General features: G+C 42.8%; 2 protein-coding genes across 3 annotated transcripts; both read right to left on the bottom strand.

The window, feature by feature from the left end:
- Positions 1–1789: 1789 nt before the first annotated feature.
- Positions 1790–13041, bottom strand: LOC112246548 (COP9 signalosome complex subunit 7a-like). Of its 2 annotated transcripts, none has more exons than XM_024414944.2 (8): positions 12918–13041; positions 11401–11523; positions 11147–11222; positions 10049–10137; positions 7855–8057; positions 7406–7511; positions 6442–6611; positions 1790–2358 (listed from the first exon to the last, which is right to left on the bottom strand). In XM_024414944.2, exons 2-8 carry the CDS (start codon positions 11521–11523, stop codon positions 2319–2321), a joined length of 807 nt encoding a protein of 268 aa, XP_024270712.1. In that variant the 5' UTR covers positions 12918–13041; the 3' UTR covers positions 1790–2318. The 2 variants fall into 2 exon arrangements, with proteins under 2 accessions (XP_024270712.1, XP_042169068.1); XM_042313134.1 differs by having other exon boundaries at positions 11401–11580; positions 12918–13026.
- A 2764-nt stretch (positions 13042–15805) lies between these two features.
- On the bottom strand, positions 15806–19616 carry LOC112246566 (C-type lectin domain family 4 member E-like). Its single transcript, XM_042313117.1, has 6 exons — positions 19309–19616; positions 18346–18456; positions 17790–17921; positions 17062–17213; positions 16838–16959; positions 15806–16508 (listed from the first exon to the last, which is right to left on the bottom strand). The coding sequence occupies exons 1-6, from the start codon at positions 19394–19396 to the stop codon at positions 16346–16348; spliced, it is 768 nt and encodes a 255-aa protein (XP_042169051.1). The 5' UTR covers positions 19397–19616; the 3' UTR covers positions 15806–16345.
- Positions 19617–20084: the final 468 nt, after the last annotated feature.

Below are 20084 nucleotides of genomic sequence, written 5' to 3'. Positions count from 1 at the left end.
ACGACAACCTAATAATTCCATGAGGAAGCTTTTGAAAAATCAACAGATTCATGGGACCAGTGCTGTTGCTAACTAGCATCCCTGATCCCTTCGTTTACAATTCTTCCTCATCTATGCAACGACATATGGAATATTATAAATATTTTGTCTTAACCTTTATCTCCAACCTAGCATCTGTACTAAACTTTAGGATGAGAAGGAGAAAAAGAGACCAGGAAATACATGAGAGCTTATTGTGTTATTCAAATCCATTAACTTGAGTTCTATTTGGCTTCTGCTGCAGATCAGAGCCATATATTTAGATATCAGAGCCATTGTATTGAAATATAAATATATGGCACTGGTGCAGTTATACTTCCTGATTATGATGTCATCTCTCTTCTTCTAAATGTTATCCTAGGTCAGGTGATGCTTGTCAGGGCAACACTACATCATCCTAAACTTGAATGTGTTTTCACATCTGTAATTAGACACAGGAGAGCAAGCCACTTTACACTTTTGAGGCGTACCCATAGAAAATCCTAAATTTACTGGAAGTATTAGCAAGCTGCGGCAGCGTGAGAGAGACCAGAAAGAGATGGACAGTGTCTGCTGTTGCTTTTTCATTTCCTCTGGGCATTTTAATGATCAATCAAAGTAATTGATTGGCTGAAGACCACTCCAAAGTTAACTACTGGTTGATTATAAGTCCAACCAGCTGAACCTGTAGTATTCCATAGTCTTTGTGTTTAAGGAAGGACACACAGAGTTAGGTATACACACGCAAAGTCACATCTGAGGTTTTACGCACACAATATCCCTCTCACAGCCACGCGTACATAAACACACACTTTTCTTTCATTAAAAATTTAAAAAAAAAAAAAAATCTTTATTTAACTAGGCAAGTCAGATAAGAACAAATTCTTATTTACAATGACGGGCCTAACCCCGTGCAAACCCAGACAACACTGGGCCAATTGTGCGCCACTCTACGGGACTCCCAATCACAGCCGTATGTGATGCAGCCTGGATTCGAACCAGGGACTGCAGTGACGCCTCTTGCACTGAGATGCAGTGTCTTAGACCGCTGCGACACCTAGGTGACAGCTGCTAGAATTCACAGCTCCCATCTGGTAGGATCCGAGCAAACTGTGAAACAGTAAAGCTCAATCACACTGACTGAAATTAACACAGCTATTTATAGCGGGGGGAGAACGAGAGAGAGACAGTAAGGGGGAGAAAGAAAGTTGAGAAGAGGGAGGAAATGGGGTTAACGGAATAGGATCATTTCCCTGTCTCTCCATCCCCCTTTTCTCTCTCTGTGGGTGCCATGGGAGTTAATAGCTACCATTAACGTCATGCAGGATAGGGTTTTTAGAGAAAACAGAGGGAGACTGAGGAGAGAGAACGAAAGACAGAGAGCGAGAAAGAGACACGGACAGGATGAATGTGAAAAATTAAATGTGGAGCGTGTGATTGGAGGGGGGGGCAGACAATCCAGACAGGCAATTTTGACGGTGAAATAGAAGAATTGGGCAAAATATAGCGATATCAAATATGAACACCCTGTGTGTGTGTCTGATGCGTGTATGTGACAGGGAAAATTAGGTGTGTTTGAGTAACCAAGCCAACTGATCACAGGGGTAGTTCCAGCACTCTAATATATTAGTCTCTTTGGGGATAACCTAATTAAGGGTCTGACCTAACACAAGATATCCCCCTTCTGTGAGTTAACATTTAGCTAGTGATGCAACCTCCAGTTGCACTTTGAAGTATGCACAAAAAAACAGTAACACAGACTGATACTAAATGAATAGAGGGGGTTCAATTTATTACCAACAATTCATATCCTGATTTTATACACGTCGCAACTCAATCCTCAGCAGAAAAAAAAATACAAACAAAAAGTGTAACACAATAGAATACATCAAATACACACATTCGGTTTCAGTGCCCGTGGCGCTGCTTCTCCCGACAGCAGCAAAGCTCTGCCCAGAGCAGATTATTCTCTGTCTCTCTCTCTGTGTACATGTTAGAATGGGTTTGGGTCTGTGTATATACACAGTGCAGATAGTCCGTTTGTCTGGTTGTGTGTACACACCTATCAGAATGGGTGTCAAGTCTATCACTCACTGACAGTGTGTCTGTCGGACTCGGTGTCTGTATATATGTGTGTGTGTTTCCGTGCGTGCATGGATGTGTGAAGGTGTGTGTTAATCTCAGTGTCTGTCTGTGCATGGGTCACATTATCGGTCTATGAGTCTGTGTGGGTCTATGTGTCTGTCAGCCTGTGTCTCAGTCCGTGCATCTGACAGTGGATCAGCGGGGTCTCTCTGCCTTCAGTTGGACTTGGACCAGATCTTCCCACTTCCACGGAGCCTGAGACAAAAACAAAACAGACAACAGTTATTACATTACCCGAAGATGATGTCCCCGACAAGCGCCCGTTTCTTATAAAGGCCCGGGTATCGCTTCACATTGTAGCAAATAAACGCCGGTCTCTAACAGACTCGGGCGGGTGTCACAGTGTCATTTCTCGCGACGGCAGATTGCCGCTCTGCTCCGAGGTAATTTCGCACACTGCACCTCACGCTAGATCAGTGTTTTCCCAAACGCATCAGTAAGCTTTGATTATTTGAATGTAGTGCTAGGGCAAAAAAACTAAAACATGTACCTCTTGGGGGGGTCCCTAGGACAGTTTGAGAAACAATAGTTTACATGGTTGATCCCTACATGTCAGTGAGGGGGGAAAAAGTCCCCTAAATCACAAAATCATTTTTTTTTTTTTACAAATACATGCATGCCTGTGGCTGGTCTAGTGTGTAAGACTACTTCCTGCAGAACACATACACCAACCCAACCGGTGTATTAATCCCGACCCCACCGTTAATCTTCATCTCCCCGTCTCCGTCTCCCCATTCATTTCACGCTGTCTGAATAATATCTACAGGTCGGAGCAAATCAGGGTATTATATAACAGGTAGAGCATGTCCACAGTCCCCACTTCAAACGGCATTTAAAGGCTCATCTCCAATACACGCCTGTCTTCAATAAACAGAAGAGGGGGTATGAGGATGACGTCAGCTTGACGTCGAACCGCCAGTCACCTGTTCGCATCCTGTACAAGAGGGGTATACTACGGTACAAGCTAGATCTACTCCGGGTTTTATAAAGCTAGTCAGCTTCAGTTAGCTTCCCATTCCAGCTCAGGCTTCATCCATGTTACGAAATTGCAAGGTGGATATTGATCGCGCACCCGCCGCTTACCCGAGCTGAGCTTGTTCATGTCGAACGGCGAACTCTTTACTAAGACAAACGCTGAAACATCTATCCGTGGGCTACTCGGTGTCACATTTTCAGTTGTGTCGAAATCAGAATGAAAAGTTATCTTGCAAATTTAGCAGGCTTATGGTGGGGGAATAGGCTGTTAGAAGTGCCGTCTACCTTTTATTACGTATCGTAATGCCGTCTTTGGTGTGCTTATCAAACAACTAGCGCCTATTACTCGGTAACATATAAGTCGTACAAATGTTTTATTGTGCGTGAAGGTTCAAATGCATTCTGTCATTACTAAACGTGTCCTGTGATAGGTATTTTAACCTTTAAAAAAAATGTACACACAAAAAAAGTCGATGAATAAAATATTTAAAATCAGTCGTCTTCAGCAAATGAAGGGGATGACGACGCAATGTGATTTCATTGGTCCTTAACTCACGGCTCAGACAATATATTCAAATAACAGGAGTTAGCCCTAAATTAGTCTGCCCCAGAGCAGGTTAGTTCTGAAGGATTCTTGGCTATAGAAATATAGCCACATTCGTGTCACCGGTTATCCCGAATTGAAGTCAGAGTTGACCTAAGTTACCTCGCCAATTCCTCAAACCAGATTCGTAGTGTAGGGCGCTGGATAAATTAGTTAAATATTCTGGAGGGAAAAAGCTGGCTTTAGCTGGCTAACTCATTGATCCTGCTTTGGAGTATACAGTTGAAGTCAGGAAGTTTACAGACACCTCAGCCAAATACATTTAAACTCCGTTTTTCACAATTCCTGACATTTAATCCTCGTACAATTTCCCTGTCTGAGGCCAGTTAGGATCACCACATTAATTTTAAGAATGTGAAATGTCAGAATAATAGTAGAGAGAAATGATCCCAGTGGGTCAGAAGTTTACATACACTCAATTAGCATTTGGTAGCATTGGCTTTAAATTGTTTAACTTGGGTCAAACGTTTCAGGTAGCCTTCCACAAGCTCCCCACAATAAGTTGGGTGAATTTTGGCCCATTCCCCCTGATAGAGCTGGGGTAACTGTGTCAGGTTTGTAGGCCTCCTTGCTCACACACGCTTTTTCAATTCTGCCCACAAATGTTCTATAGGATTGAGGTCAGGGCTTTGTGATGGCCACTCCAATACCTTGACTTTGTTGTCCTTAAGCCATTTTTCCACAACTTTGGAAGTATGCTTGGGGTCATTGTCCACTTTACGACCAAGCTTTAACTTCCTGAATGATGTTGCTTCAATATTTCCACACAATTTTCCTCCCTCATGATGCCATCTATTTTGTGAAGTGCACCAGTCCCTCCTGCAACAAAGTATCCACACAACATGATGCTGCCACCCCTGTGCTTCACGGTTGGGATGGTGTTCTTCGGCTTGCAAGCCTCCCCCTTTTCCTCCAAACATAACAATGGTCACTATGGCCAAACTATTATATATATTTTTTCATCAGACCGGAGGACATTTCTCCAAAAAGTATGATCTTTGTCCCCATGTGCAGTTGCAAACCGTAGTCTGGCTTTTTTTATGGTGGTTTTGGAGCAGTGGCTTCTTCCATGTTGAGCGGCCTTTCAGGTTGTCAATATCGGACCAGCATCTTTACAAGGTCCTTTGCTGTTGTTCTGGGATTGACTTGCACTTTTCGCACCGAAGTGCGTTCATCTCTAGGAGACAGCACGCATCTCCTTCCTGAGCGGTATGACGGCTGCGTGGTCCCATGGTGTTTATACCTGCGATCTATTGTTTGTACAGATGAATGTGGTACCTTCAGGCGTTTGGAAATCACTCCCAAGGATGAACCAGACTTGTGGAGGTCTACAATTGTTTTTCTGAGGTCTTGGCTGATTTCTTTTGATTTTCCCATGATGTCAAGCAAAGAGGCACTGAGTTTGAAGGTAGGCCTTGAAATACATCCACAGGTACACCTCCAATTGACTCAAATTATGTCAATTAGCCTATCAGAAGCTTCTAAAGCAATGACATAATTTTCTGGAATTTTCCAAGCTGTTTAAAGGCACAGTCAACTTAGTGTATGTAAACTTCTGACCCACTGGAATTGTGATACAGTGAAATAAGTTGTCTGTAAACAATTGTTGGAAAAATTACTTGTTTCATGTATAAAGTAGATGTCCTAACCGACTTGCCAAAACTATAGTTTGTTAACAAGAAATTTGTGGAGTGGTTGAAAAACGAGTTTTAATGACTCCAACCTAAGTGCATGTAAACTTCCGGCTACAACTGTACGTCCCTGGGCAATTTCCCAAATCAGGCAAATAAGTTCCTGGCTGTTTTAGTTCAAGTTTTACGATAGTTGTAACACAACACAGTTATGAACAAGGACTGTTTATGATGTCCTTTTTCACCTTTGGTTTAACTCATTTTGCCACATATTATTGCAGGGATGTTTCGATTACAATGTTGGCAAACAAATTACTATATTACTGTACTACTCTCCTAACCACTTCCTGTCACCCTGTAAGTGAATCATAATCACTCCTTTAACTGGAACAGAATAACTCATCCTGTCATGTAATAAAAAATAAAAAAAACATTTCCTTTTAGCACCTGAAGCTTCTTTTAAAAATGTTTTTATTCACTTCAGTGACATTTTTTAAAATCCAGGACAGATGAGGAATTAGTGTTGTAATTGGCCCAGAAGAGAGAGAGGGTCCCAGGTAGCGCTGTGAGTACCTCTACAAAGCACAGCCTCTCTGGCTAATGAAGATACGCTATGCAGACACACACACACAGTCACTATTCCCACTTCCACTGGCAGCTGGTGTTTAAATGGATGTTTGTTGTAAAAAAAAAAACAACCAAAATATTACTGTGTTGAAGACGCTGCGAAATGACATGAAACGCAGTGGTTGCGTAATCGATTCCGTGCCATTTTTAATTCATCTGAAGCGATTGGAATGTTTTTTGCAACACAGAAATGTTTCTTCTTGCCTCGGCTTGAACCACACCTCTGTCGTGACCCTGGAAGGACGAGGTCATGCTCAAAAGGCACCTAGGACTGAAACAGGTATTACCTGGACTTATTTTTTGGGTTTGATGCGAAATGTTTAAAAAATGGTTTCTGTTTCTTGCCCTAATGAACAAGACCCTGAGGATAGCCCCCCAACATCAAATGGTAACACCTATCAAATAAATAAAACAATGGAAAAATGGGATTGACCTACATACCCTTTGACCTTTGAACTCTTCTTGCCCGGTTGCCGTGGTTCCTGAGAGGAGGCGGGGTCTCGTGGCTCGGCCGGCTGGTCTGCATCCTGATTGGATGCGGCCCCAGCGGCGGCGGGGCCGGACGACGGTGAGGCGGAGCTGGCCTTTAGCGTTTTCTGGAGGTTTGACACCTGAGAGAGAGAGAGATAAGGAAAGGTAAACTAATGAAGTTAGAACAGATGTGCCTGATTCAAACTAAGGCTGACTCGGAATGTACTGGGCCGGCTTGGATATTTTCTTCTTACAAGGTCCTTTCCAGCAGCTATTGTGGATGCATAATCAGGCCAGCCCCAATACAGCCTGGCACTAGTTTGTCTCAGTAATGTGAAAAGCTTAAGGTGTTGTTATTTTTTCTAATATGAAGAGGTTAGAGAGTAACTTCTACCTCAAGCTGGAGAAGACCGACTCAGGAGGACAGAAAAGCCACCTGTGGCCCACAGCCTCAATAAAGACACTGGACAGAGCTCTAAATTGGACACTGAAATAGGTCATTGAGTAATGAGTATACGTTTGGCTTATGGCTTCACCTCTAGCGTTGAGTGTTTACTCCAGCCAAAACCTGTCCACGAAAATATGACCACAAAGTGAGGAATTCTTGTATTGAGGTTCATTTTGGCCAACAAAACATTTAATTGCTAATTTGCTATCGTAATGGTTAAGTTGTTACGAATGCACTGATGTAAGTGGATACACATGGCATTTCGGTATGTGGCAAAACGACTTTATAACGGAGTTGTGCCTGTTGTTGATACGCGCATCTGCCCTCTCATTAGCTAGAATGGACCCACCTGATCTCACCTCCTCCTGCCTGCCTTCCATCTTTGAGAACACGTATTTCCATTGTTAGAGCTGTCACTCGACTATCTTGTCAACATAATAGATCATCTTTGACTCTACCCAGAGAAAAGTGGCTACTGGTACTAACCTCTGTCTCCACCTGAACTTTGACCTTCAGCTGGCTCTCTCTGTATTGGTTGGCTCTGGTTACCTGCTCCTCGATCCCACACAGGACCGCCTCACACCCTGAACACCTGAGAGAGACAGATTATTTAGACACTGATATGAATGATCATACTATCTATTTTATATCCCATTCTATACATCTTATTTATTGCATCTATCATGTCCACTGTTATTTTATTGTTTACTATTTGAATTTGTCTCGTTTAAAAAGCGTATTGGTCATTATTATGCATCCACTGTAAGAAATGTGTTCTATAAATAAAGTTTAACTTCATCCCACCCACCCACCCACCCACACACACACACACACACACACACAGCTGGGTTGGAGTCAATACCATTTCAATTCATGAAGTAAACTGAAATGGCACTTCTAGCACCGCTCTTCGCACACACATATCACTAACTAACCACTCCTGCAGTGTGTTGGCTATGTTGGGCAGCTCATTGGGCCCCAGGTCTCGGCCCACGCTGCAGTCCACCTCCACCTGCTGGTTCCTCTGGTCCAGCTTGCCCTGAATGATGTCACAGTAGACCGCCTCAATCAGCAGGTCCTCCAGCTCCCGCACATTCTTCAGCTCCAGCTGCTGCAGGAGCAGGGAGTAGGGCAGGCACTGGGGGAAGAGGGAGACAGAGAATGTCAAATTCTATTATGTTGGGTCAATAGAAGTGAACAGGCACAGGGAGAGAGAGATGTTGAATTTTAGATGCTCTTTATGACGTTAGTGAGGAGGGAGTCGAGCGAGGGTGGTGGGGACAGAGAGAGGGCAAGAGAGAATGTCAAATTCTTCTATGTTGGGTCAACAGAAGTTTTCTGGTACAGAGAGGGAGAGAGAAATATGGTGAATTTGAGATGCTCTTTATTACTTCAGTGAGGAGAGAGAAGAGATGATGTAAGAGTGAGGAATGGAAAGGTAAGAGAGAGGGGTATAGGAAGGGAGGGCGGGTCAACATAAATGTACAAAACCATTACATCAAAATAGCTACCTGAGATAGAGGGGAGTTTAAAGTTTTAAAGGGGCAGTGCAGTAAAAAAAAAAATGGATGTAACTTTTATTTATTTATATATTTCCGTACTATGAGGTCAGAAATTCAGAAATTGTGAAAATTATGATGACCTTTGTGTAAAAGCTGTTTGAAAAAAAATGCTTGGAATTTCAGCCTGTTCAGGTGGGATGGATTTTCTTTGGGCCAGATCATGATGTCACATTGTGATATGATTATATAGACCAATGACTGTTCATCTGGGTAAGGGAGTGGGCTCTAGACCATCTTATCAGCCAATCAGGGTGGTGTATGTAAATCTTCAAATTTGTTTCCTAACGCCCACACGATCAAACCAAGCATTTCAAGGGCCAAATGAGGCTCGGGGAAATAAAGTATAAAACATATATTTTGTAGTTATTTTCATTAAATAAACAGTGATTTATTAGACACAGAGTGATGATTCAAAAATAAAATTACAAAGACTGCATGGGGGCTTTAACAAGTCTTTATTGGGCAATTCAAGGATAGATTCACCCATTTTGAATGTTTTTTTTGTGCATCTCTGAGCAATGTTCTGTCGATTCCCGGGGTCATGTCATGTTTTCACGTGCATCTGAGCTATTCGCCGTTAAAGCAGACAGAAATACAGCCGGCAAATAACTCAGATACACATGAAAACCTGAAATGACCCCGGGAATCAACAGAACATCGCACAGAGGTATAACGATATAACATTTGAACGGGTGAATCTGTGCGTTAAGGTGTGCCCATACAGAGGTTCAACGTGGCATACTTATACTTATGACAGTATCAAAAATAAGACGGGAAGAGAAATACCAGAGAGAAATGGGGGGAGGGAGGGAGAAGGGAGAGTAATAGAGAAACAGAGAAATGAATCAATCAATTATTTATTGGGGAGAGTGGAGAAAATGAGATATGGGTGAAAGCAAGGTAGGAAGAGAGATGGCAGAGGGAGTAAAAAAAAAAAAAAAAGAAATGTGGATGGGCTCGAAATGAGAGTTAGATGAATAGACAACAGGGAGCAACAAATACATAGAGAGACAGAGCTCAGAGAAGAAAGGACAGAATACTTAACACAGTATCTAGCCAGTATCTCATAATGATTTCAATCTCAGCCGCTATCATTCTCATCTATGTGATATAAATAAAATTAAACCACATCACAGACAGGCTCTTAACAAAGTCCTTCACAACACAGAGTCATTTATCTTGTCCATGTGTCAGAGTTACAAAGCAAGTTGTCTCATAACCACATCATCAAAATCAAAGTTGAGCAAATTGCTTGCTATTTTTGGTACTGAAGCTTGCTGAGTATTGTTAGAACTACCGTTGTAGGTAGGCTATTAGAGTCCATGGAAACACTGCCAAAATTATTATTTGACCGGCAATCATTTAATAACAAAATAAACAGAAAAACTAGGCAAGATAAATCCAGAGAGCGTTACCTTCAGATTAAATGGAAAACGGATGATGGCTATCATTATATTACATATCATTCTAAACTATTTCTATCATTATAATGTGAGTGACCCCCATTGAGCGTACTAAATCTAGCAGGGTAAGGAATTTAAAACCAGATGAATGGGTGGAACTCTACCTTGAGATTAGATGCCAGACTGATGATGGAGAGGTGACGGAGTTTGTTCCTCTGGGCTGGGGTCAACTCTGGGAGAGAGGCTGCCCTCTCTGAAAGAATTAACATACCACAAACAGACAAGGAAAAGAAACAGACAGCGAAAGAGCAACAGAAAAGGGACACATTATGACAGGGAAACATCCCTACAAACAAGCGTACAGGCTCTGTCCAGGCAGAAACTGCTGCTGCCTGCTGAATTACACAAGGGAATACAATGAAAAATATTTTGAGTGTGTGTGTGAGCCTGCACATGTGGATGTTTAAATTTTTTTTTTTAAACTTGAGTATTCATCTGTGCTCCATTTTGCAATTCTAAAAAGCACTATGAAAGTGAATACGGTATGGGTTGACATAACAAGATTTGTATTTCTCTCTTCCGTTTTGCTCGTCTCTTATTGAAGTCTTGTTACATAAATGTGTTGCTAAAGAATGACAAGTCCTTTACATATTCCGGTATTTCAAAGGGTATTCAGGATTTCATTTGGCAGTTTGTGAAATTGCAACAAATTACAACCACTACGAATGTCTAACACAACGTCAGAGAAGTCTGTCCCTGGTTAAGTCCCAATGAGCTCACCTTCCTCCTAAAGTGTGCACTTGTTCACTATTCCCCACAAATGTAAAAGCATTGGATTGGTGTAGGCAGGCTAAAGCAGTGATAGTCAACTGTTTCGGCGGGCACCCCATTTCTTCCACCAGAAGTTCTGGGGACCCCATTTTTTTCCACCAGGAATGCAAGCGGGAGTTTCCATATACCAGTTATTTAATTCCAATTCCCCGAAGGAAAGTGAACAAGTGCATACTTCTGGAGAAAGGAGAGGTTATTGGGGACGCAACCTCTGCCGTGCCAAACATTGTCACTTAGCTCCTCGCATAGGGTCAAATAAAGTCTTGTGGTTGACTCTGTAAATGATCGGGGGCTGTGACAACCTACAACATTGATGAGTTGCCTGGCCTGCAGGGCCGATGAGCAGGGAGAGAAATACTGCTAATAATAAAACAGCTCCAGGGCCACTACATGATTTATTCACACAGCACCGCTGCCTGCCACACTCGTACCTTTATAGTCACAGTAGGTTCCATAGGCGAAGAGGTTGAGTAGCTGATACACTGGAGCGTGCGGGCCTGTCTCCAGCTTGGGGTAGAGTAGGAGAAGAAGGTGGGTGGGGGGACAGATAGAGGAGGCTTGTTAGGGTCTCTAGCTATACCACCTCCAGTGAGAGCTGTGCCTTGAGAACAGCTGTGACTGTGTGCTTGTTTGTGTTTGTGTGTGTGTGTGTGTGTGTGTGTTTACATGCGAGTGTGTGTTTTACCTCTCTGACGTTGGGCAGCTCAAGGATGTCTGAGAACACGTAGAGGCCTGGTGTCTCCAGCAGAGAACTTATTGCCTGGGCCAACGCCGGGCCTGAGAGAGAGAGGAGCTGCTCTACCTCCATCTGAGAGATAGAGAGACAGAGTGAGAGAGAGTGAGAGAGAGTGTGCAAGAGAGAGAACTAGCAAAAAGACAGAAGGCAAACAGAAGTGAGTAGGAGAAAGACAAAATGAAGATAAGAGAAATTATGACAGAAAATGAAAGACAGTGAGAGAATGGGGGGAGAGAGGGGAGGGAGGAAAGGAAAAAAGTGAAGAGACTTAAAATTGTCTTGAATACAATTGTTGACCTTCAATGAACCGTTAATACTGCATATCTTACATTTAAGAGGCTGATCAGCTTCTTTTTAATAGCAAGACAACTTCAATGCTCTGTTAATGTATGCATGTAGCTCTGTCTAACCAAAACAATTACACAAATAGCCCTTGTGGCAAGACTCCAAGTCAGTAATTCAATTTTCCCTCTCAAACTGATGTGTAGGCAAGTGCTTTGAAAAACACCCTTCTGGCCAAAGCCAGTCACAGACACAGATTATCATTTTACATAATTAAATAGGCCTAGCTTAATTTGAATATGAAATTGGCCCTACTAAAAGCACTGAGAATTTGAGACCTATCCTATTTGTATTTGATATACTGTGCTATTTGGTGAGAATAATAGCCAGACACCACATTACTTATAAATAGCCTAGCTAGCTACGTAGTAGTAACCTTCCTAGGCTGGGCACTAGGACACTCCATGCCATTGTCAGATAACCATTTGCACACTTAGCTACTACTTCACAATGTAGTTATTTAGGTAGCCTATTAAACTCAACTAGTCGGCTACTATAGGCTAGCTTAGGGAACAATGTTGTGGAAAATATTGACTGACATGTAAAATAAGGAATCATGTCAGATCAATTCTATCTGCATCGTTCGACCTACTAAACTTGGCCCTAGTGTGGAGTGTTTTGAGTCAAGTTCATTCAATGCTTGAGTCCCAGGGCAGGGACCGATTTTCTGACTAGTAGTAAAGTTGGCTAGCTAACGTCACACGGTCTTGTGTATTTTGTTTTATGTCACACAGTCATGAACAACCGATTGCATGCTAGCCTAGAAGGGAGCTAGTTCACTAGCTCTTTGTGGTAGATTTACAATCGAAACGATAATTAAAAACTGGCCCAAAGAATCACAAACGAAAAGATTGCTAAAGTTTGACCAACTGTTGTAGCAAAACTAGCACATAAGAGCTAGCTTACTACAGTATGACTATGAGGAGTCATGCTAGCTGCTGCTAACGTTACCACTACAGCTCGAGGCATGACCGTAAAGCGGTAACGTTAGGCCTCTTCCTGTTTTTCGGTTGTCTACCGACTCAACTCTAACGTAGTTAAATGATGCAAGGGCAACCATGCGATTACCTTTATTTAAAACTAGTTTACACATTTGTCCATAGAAAATAAAAGCAACAAATTACCTTATTGGTAAGCTAACTAAAGTTGATAGCCTGTCCCCCGAATCCCTCAGTTCCGCAGTCAGTGCACGTTTAACAACAAAGGAGAACATCACTGCTCATTGGGCGAAACGTGAAAAGGAGGAGGGGAGTGTTTGTCTTGACTGACAAGGGACTGAACGGACCAGATCGTTGCTTTTAAAAGAGTGCCATCTTGTGGAAAATAGTATCTTCTTTGATGTGGTTTATCGGCGATTTGCATCCAACGTTATGGTGCATTGCCGCCACCTCCTGTACTGGAGTACTGGAGTGTGGGCCCGAGACAGGGAGAAACTAATTCCTATCTGGCAGCCCCGTTTCTCTAAAAATAGATAACCAAATATTTGAGACTATGTCTAATGACGTTCTACTCAATATACTATCTAAACTCATTTTCTGTATTCCCTTCTCCCTCACACTAGATTATCAGCCTCTCTCTTTGCCTCTGATACTGCCCACACTGTAGCAATACATGCTCCACGGTCTCCCGGTTTCCTGGCAATAATCACACTTTCCTGTTAAATGCTTTCCTATCACTTTTAAGGTCTTATTCAACTGGCTGTGACCCTTAATATTGTACAAAAAACCGTCCTCCCCTCCCCAACTTTCCTCTGTACTTGAAATAAATGCCTGCCCTTAGTATCTCTATTCCACTGTCCCTGCCATCTCTGCACCATCACTGTCCATATCAGGCTCGTTGAAACTACAACATCAACATCCCCACTAATAAGTGCTTGTTTAGCCAGTACATCAACTGCCTCGTTCCCCTCCACCCCCACATCGGCTGGGACCCAAGTAAGTCTTATCTGTTTATCTGCATCTCATAAAGCAGGTCTTGTCTACTACATGAGCTAAATGACTGGAGACTCATCAACACTGCCCATGAATCAGAGCAACTACTCTGTCTGGCTTGACTTCCTCCACCCACTGCCAGGCCAACAGTATGGCCATCAGCTCTGCTGTATATACAGCCAGATGATCTCTAATTAGTTTCCTGACTGCCTCCCCACATTCCTGCACTACAAATGCTGACCCAGTACTTCCTGTCCTTGGATCTTTTGAACCATCTGTGTCAATGGCCACAGAATCCTGAAACACAGTATTAAGACGTCTCTTCAACAAATCAGATGGATCAGCACCCGCCCTATCTTTCTGTAGTCTCTCCAACACTTCTAGATCAACTACTGGAGGCGAGAGTAGCTAGTGGTGGATTTACAGGAATAGCTACTGTTGGACTAAACTCCCTTCCATACAGTCCCACCTCCTTTGCCTGGATATTTCCCACACACCCAAAACTTGTGTTCTGTCTTTGCTCATGTTCCCAGCATGCCTGTAAAATCCCTTTCGCAGGATGAGACATCCCATGTCCCTGTAGGTTGACCCAATAATTAATTGCCAGCTTCTGTCTGCTAATCTGCAATGGCATATCCCCCATCTCCACCTGTAGTGCAGCCACTGGGGATGTCCGAAACGCCCCACTACATTTTCTGAGTCCTTGTCCCTGTATGACATCTAGACTTTCCAATGATGTCCGGGCTGCCGAACCATACGCTATACTGCCATAGTCTACTACAGATCGGATCAATGCAACATACATGGACCTCAATGAGGAACGCCCAGGCCCTCAACTCCTTCCCCGTCACACAGCGCATCACATTTATCACCTTCTTACACTTTCCCACCACTTTCTCAATGTGTTCTGCCCAGATCAGTCAAAAAAGAGAGAAGAGAATAGAATGAAAGAAGAAGAAGAAAAGTATACCCCAAGGAACATGATGAAGGCCCCAACCCTCTCCAAGTTTCTCCCATATAACCTATAACCTCAAGCATTCCTCATCTCCCACCTTCCTCCTGAAAAAAAAAAACCCACAGTCTTAAGTTTTCTCTACAGAGAACCTGAATCCCCACATTAATGCCCACCGCTCAACCTCAACGATTGCTTCCTGTACCTTCCTGGCTATGTATGGCACATTTCTTCCCCTCTTCCATAAGGTCCCATCATCTGCAAATAACGTCCTCCCAACATCCGGCCGTACCTGAGAGTAAACATCATTGATCATGATTGAGAACAACAGAGGACTAATCACGCTCCCCTGCAGTGTACCATTATCCACCAGGTAGCTGCCTGATAGATATTTCCCCACCCTCACCAAACAGGAAATCCTTTATCCAGTTGTAATTTCTTCCTCCTACCCCAATAATATCCATTTTGATGAACAACCCCTCCTTCCACATCATATTATATGCCTTCTCCACATATAAAAACAACAACAGTCTCTGTGTTCGCCTGAACCTTCCTGACCTCTGCTTCTAAGCAGAACACTGGGTCCATATCCCCTACCCTTCCTGAATCCACTCTGATGTGGCGATAATAGCCACCTGATCTCCAGAAAGTAATTTAGCCTCTCCGTAATTATACGTTCCATAATCTTACATACATGTGATGTTAAAGCTATTGGCCGATAGCTGGTTTGGCCTCGTTGGGTCTTTCCCTGGCTTCTGGATTGGTAACACTACTGCCTCCTTCCAACTACTTGGTAGTTTCCCCTCCTCCTACCCTCTGTTGTACAACACCAAGGCAAAATATAATGTAAGAAACAGTGTTGTCTTAAAGAAATTAAAATACGATTTCTAGATTAGAAATACGAATTAAAAAACATAATTTCAGCAAATAAATGTGTTTAAATGTGTAAAAAAAACTACAAAAAACATGAAAACGCATTCATTTTTCAGGCTACATCATTGAACAATAAAACAATGGATGAGCAAAGACAAAATAAATAAATGTAAAAATATAATAAAATAAATAAAATGTAAAATACACTGGAAAAAACCCAGACACAAACCAGAAAGAAACATCAGAGGAAGAGTAATTCATTTGAAAATACAGTTTTTATTGACACATTAACTCTCAGGAATACATTTTCATGGTTAGTGCAGCAATACAGTATATTTTGGAGATTTCTGTACAGGTCACACACAAAACAAAAAACATGCAGATTGCTCAAAAGTATCACAGCAATCCGTTTGGTAAGCAGCAGAGTTGATTAGAGCATCTACCTCCTTGATTGCAGTAACTGATTTACTAAATTGAGTGCATGAATTTAAATTCTCCTTGCAGAAGGTGCCATTTTGCTTTATGGTTTCTGAGAAAATACTAAGTAATACGCACACTTGGCAGTGTAGGTGAATAAATCTGATCCATAACCGAGTTCAGTTCCCAGTTCGGATGTTTCCAGTAAAAACTGTGATTTCACTTTTATAGCGCTTTTCATTTGCACTAAAACATCTCAAATCGCTTGAAGGACAGAAAAAGGATCAACTATTTAAGACAACATTGCCATCGTTCATGAATACGTGGATGGCAGATCGAGATGAGCGGGAAGTTCATGGCTTCGTTTTAGTCCTGTGATTCAGTCTAGCCGGATGGCATCCATCTGACAAATGCGTTTGTAGATGTTGTCACACGGCACGTCAAACCAGGTCTGCGAATGGCTGTCCAAGGTGGCACAGTCTTCCCCATGTGATCCTCCTGACTGGTGATTGTCAGGCTCAGAGCTATACTCATTCCAATACCTGAAAGAGAGACAGGGAGAGAGGAGAGGAGAGAGAGAGAGAGATGGAGAGAGAGAGAGACAGAAGGGTTGAGGGAGAGAAAGAGAGGGGGTAAGGGGGAGAGGGAGTAAGGGAGAGAGAGAGAAATAGAAAGGCCAGAAACAAAGGGAGGGAGGCAGTTAGGGAAAGAGGTAGAAAAATAGGGAACAAGAGAAGAGAATGAAAGAAGAAGAAGGAAAATAACAATTGAGAAAGGGAGCAAGGGAATGAGACTGTGTAGAAAAGTAACTATTTGCCTCCCTCTTATTATAACACGTGATAGTGGATTATTTCGAATGGGCTTCACATACTTGTTTGTCAGTGTTGTGTTGTCCACCCATCTCCAATCCCCTTCCTTCTCTCTATCTGATAGGCCAATCCAGAAGTGGTAGTCAAACCCGCCAATCCTCCGGGCCTCTTTTTCCAGAGCGTCCTACAAGCAATGACAGTTATGGTTACAATGCGTGGAATTCGCATGCACAAATACACACACACACACACACACACACACACACACACACAGACACTATCTTACATGCTGTTCCTTGCTGTGCAGGATGGTAAGGTGGCTGCCCAGGGAAGTACAACTGTCTCTGCTGCTCGGCCAGTCCATCTTGTCATTGCTGAAGGAGTAACATTTCTCATCTACATGAATCCAGCCCTCAGGACACTCCCTACACTTCTTTACTGTGAGAAGAGGAGAGGAGAAAGAGAAGAGGAGGAGAACAGGAATAGAGAGTTAAAAGAGATGAAGAGGTGAAGATGAAAATGACAAAGGGAGACAGATGAGTGAATATGCATGGGGAATTAATGTCTTATGTATACTGTATAGTGCACACTGTAAAGTAACACTGTAATTGATATGGTCATTTGGGGTATTATCAACAGTAAAATACTGTGAAACGTTTTACTGCAGCATACTGTAAATTATGCTGCATTGTGGGAACATTTTGTGGGCAGGGAAAGGATTGCTGTATTTGGAATGGTACTGTAATTCCGTTTTGACCACTAGTGGTTGCATGGTATTGTTGTTTCTAGCTCTATTTCTGTTGCACCCTTTAGTGAGAGTGCTGGACCAACTTAACTGGTATGTAGTAGTGCCGCATCAATTTAAAATATATAGTTGACAGATGCCTGTAAGTAACTGTTAACTTCACGGCAACCCCTTTACAATGCACCATTTCTTACGTGGAATAGTGTAACAGTGAACGACAGTTGTCTAAAGTATCTATCCACTCTGAATTACACTTAGTCCTCCTTCACCTGTCTTTGAGCAGCTCTGGCCCAGTTTGGAGTAGTCATCACAGAGACGGACATATCGTCCTCGAACTGAGTTCAGCTTCAGGGTCAGAGATGCTGCCTCCAGGGGAACACTGGGTAACGGCCTGCTAAACACTGAGAGAGAGAGCGAGAGAGAGAGAGAGAGAGAGAGAGAGAGAGAGAGAGAGAGAGAGAGAGAGAGAGAGAGAGAGAGAGAGAGCGAGAGAGAGAGAGAGAGAGAGAGAGAGAATGAAAAAGAGGAATATATACAGAATTGAGAGGTCAGGGGCAAGTTGGTGTTTCTTTAAAAATAGTGAATGCTCTCAGCGTGTTACAACTACTAAACAGCCTGGGCTGCCAGAGAGAGAGAGTCCTGGGAGGGAACAAATTTCACAATTCTGGACTTTTGTTCCTCTTGGATTGCACAACTCCCACAACTATCGTTACCATTCTGCATGCCAAAGAAGGCATGACGAGTGAAAGTAAGGGAGAGGGGGGTGCTGGGTTGGAGAGAGAGAAAAAGAGACAGAGAGAGAGAGAGAGATTGATGTTTACTCACAGAGTACGCTCAGAGCGATGTTGGCACAGATGGATGCCAATAGACCAATCAGCACAAAGAGGGCAGTCTGACCTCTGAGACACTCTGACCCCCTCTTCAGCTCCTGGGCATCTGATTGGACAGATTACAGCTCAATGCAAAGAGTGACACATTTACATTTAATTTACATTGGAGTCATTTAGCATTTAACTATAGGTAAAAAATAACCACATATAACAGTCATTGCAAGTCAGCAGGTAGCCTAGTGGTTAGAGTGTAGGGGCGGCAGGTAGCCAAGTGGTTAGAGCGTTGGGCCAGTAACCAGCAGGTAGCCAAGTGGTCAGAGCGTTGGGCCAGTAACCAGCAGGTAGCCTAGTGGTTAGAGTGTTGGGCCAGTAACCAGCAGGTAGCCAAGTGGTTAGAGCGTTGGGCCAGTAACCAGCAGGTAGCCTAGTGGTTAGAGCGTTGGGCCACTAACCGAAAGGTTGCTGTATTGAATCTCTGAGCTGACAAGGTGAAAATCTGTCGTTTGGCCCCTAAACAAGGCAGTTAACCCACTGTTCCCCGGTAGGCTGTCATTGTAAATAAGAATTTGTTCGTAACTGACTTGCCTAGTTAAATAAAGGTTCAATTTAATATAAAAAAGTCTAACCTTCCTCAAAATAACATGAATCTGTCAAATCAGTGCCAGTAAGAAAATCAGAGTGCGAGAGTTCATTGTCATTCACTTTTCATGCTTCAGAAGTCCTTTGACTATGAACAACGCCCCTCTAATCTATCTGTAACTCTACAATTTTACAGTGGGCTAACATGAAACCATAACATTGTAAAAAGGTGACAATCACTTAAAAAATATTTAAAAGGATTAGCTCTAAAGGATTCCAAAGGAACTGACTATTCCCTAAAGAGATACCATGTCCTTAGAGTTATGGTCAATCTCACACTTATGCACGTACCCTAGTACGCACACACACAAACACTTACTGTGGTTGTTGAGGATAGGCTTGTTTCCTCTGCAGGACATATCCTCAGTAAACTCGTGTAGACTGGTATAGTTCTCTACCTCCTCCATGGTTGAAGTTTTGTTTCTTCACCAGTTCTTCTCACTACAATCACGAGTTAACTTACTAATACCAACTATTGCACAATCTCCCAACCTTGTAACTAACTGTAAATACAGTTAAAGTTGCAATTCTGTTCCACAAATTGTTTGCCTAGTATCCTATTAGCAGTGTTTATTGTTGCTCCTCCAGAAATTCACCGGTAGTTCTTATAGTGCTGCAGCAAACATGCTTGCTCTTGCTTTTGCTCTCTCTCTCTCTCTCTCTCTCTCTCTCTCTCTCTCTCTCTCTCTCTCTCTCTCTCTCTCTCTCTCTCTCTCTCTCTCTCTCTCTCTCTCTCTCTCTCTCTCTCTCTCTCTCTCTCTCTCTCGCTCTCTCTCTCTCTCTCGGAATTAAGTGCTGGATCTGGCAAGAAGGACTGTGTGACAGGGGGATGAGTCAGGAGAGCGTGTGAGTGTCTGTGTGTGTTTTTGAGCAAAAACTCTCAAGAAATTGTTACTGAGGCAGGAGTTTGGCAGGAACTGGAAGGAGGGTCTTTCATACTGTGTGTGTTTCTATGAAAAGTACTCGATTTAGGAAATATCAAAATCATGCTCTGAAGTAACGTCTTTGTCTCTGTTTCTCGATGTGATTTGGTGTTTTAGAATCTGGCCAAAATGACTGTGTAAGGGCGCTAGTGAACTGTAGCCTGGGGGGACG

This window comes from Oncorhynchus tshawytscha, linkage group LG03 (assembly GCF_018296145.1).
Source record: "Oncorhynchus tshawytscha isolate Ot180627B linkage group LG03, Otsh_v2.0, whole genome shotgun sequence".
Taxonomy (NCBI): domain Eukaryota; kingdom Metazoa; phylum Chordata; class Actinopteri; order Salmoniformes; family Salmonidae; genus Oncorhynchus; species Oncorhynchus tshawytscha.
The sequence above is the reverse complement of the archived record's forward strand: the minus strand, read 5'-3'. Positions and strand labels throughout refer to the sequence as shown.

Bases quoted from the DNA above. Each gene is read 5' to 3' on its own strand.
- LOC112246548 (XM_024414944.2), bottom strand. From the start codon at position 11,523: ATGGAGGTAGAGCAGCTCCTCTCTCTCTCAGGCCCGGCGTTGGCCCAG. The intron at 8,058-10,048 runs GTAGAGTTCCAC...CTCTTCCCCCAG, and splicing joins GTCTGGCATCTAATCTCAAG to TGCCTGCCCTACTCCCTGCT. The intron at 2,359-6,441 runs GTATGTAGGTCA...TTTTTGTCTCAG, and splicing joins AAGAGTTCAAAGGTCAAAGG to GCTCCGTGGAAGTGGGAAGA.
- LOC112246566 (XM_042313117.1), bottom strand. From the start codon at position 19,396: ATGGAGGAGGTAGAGAACTATACCAGTCTACACGAGTTTACTGAGGAT. The intron at 16,960-17,061 runs GTAAGATAGTGT...CATTGCTTGTAG, and splicing joins TGCACAGCAAGGAACAGCAT to GACGCTCTGGAAAAAGAGGC. The intron at 16,509-16,837 runs GTATGTGAAGCC...TCTCTCTTTCAG, and splicing joins AACACAACACTGACAAACAA to GTATTGGAATGAGTATAGCT.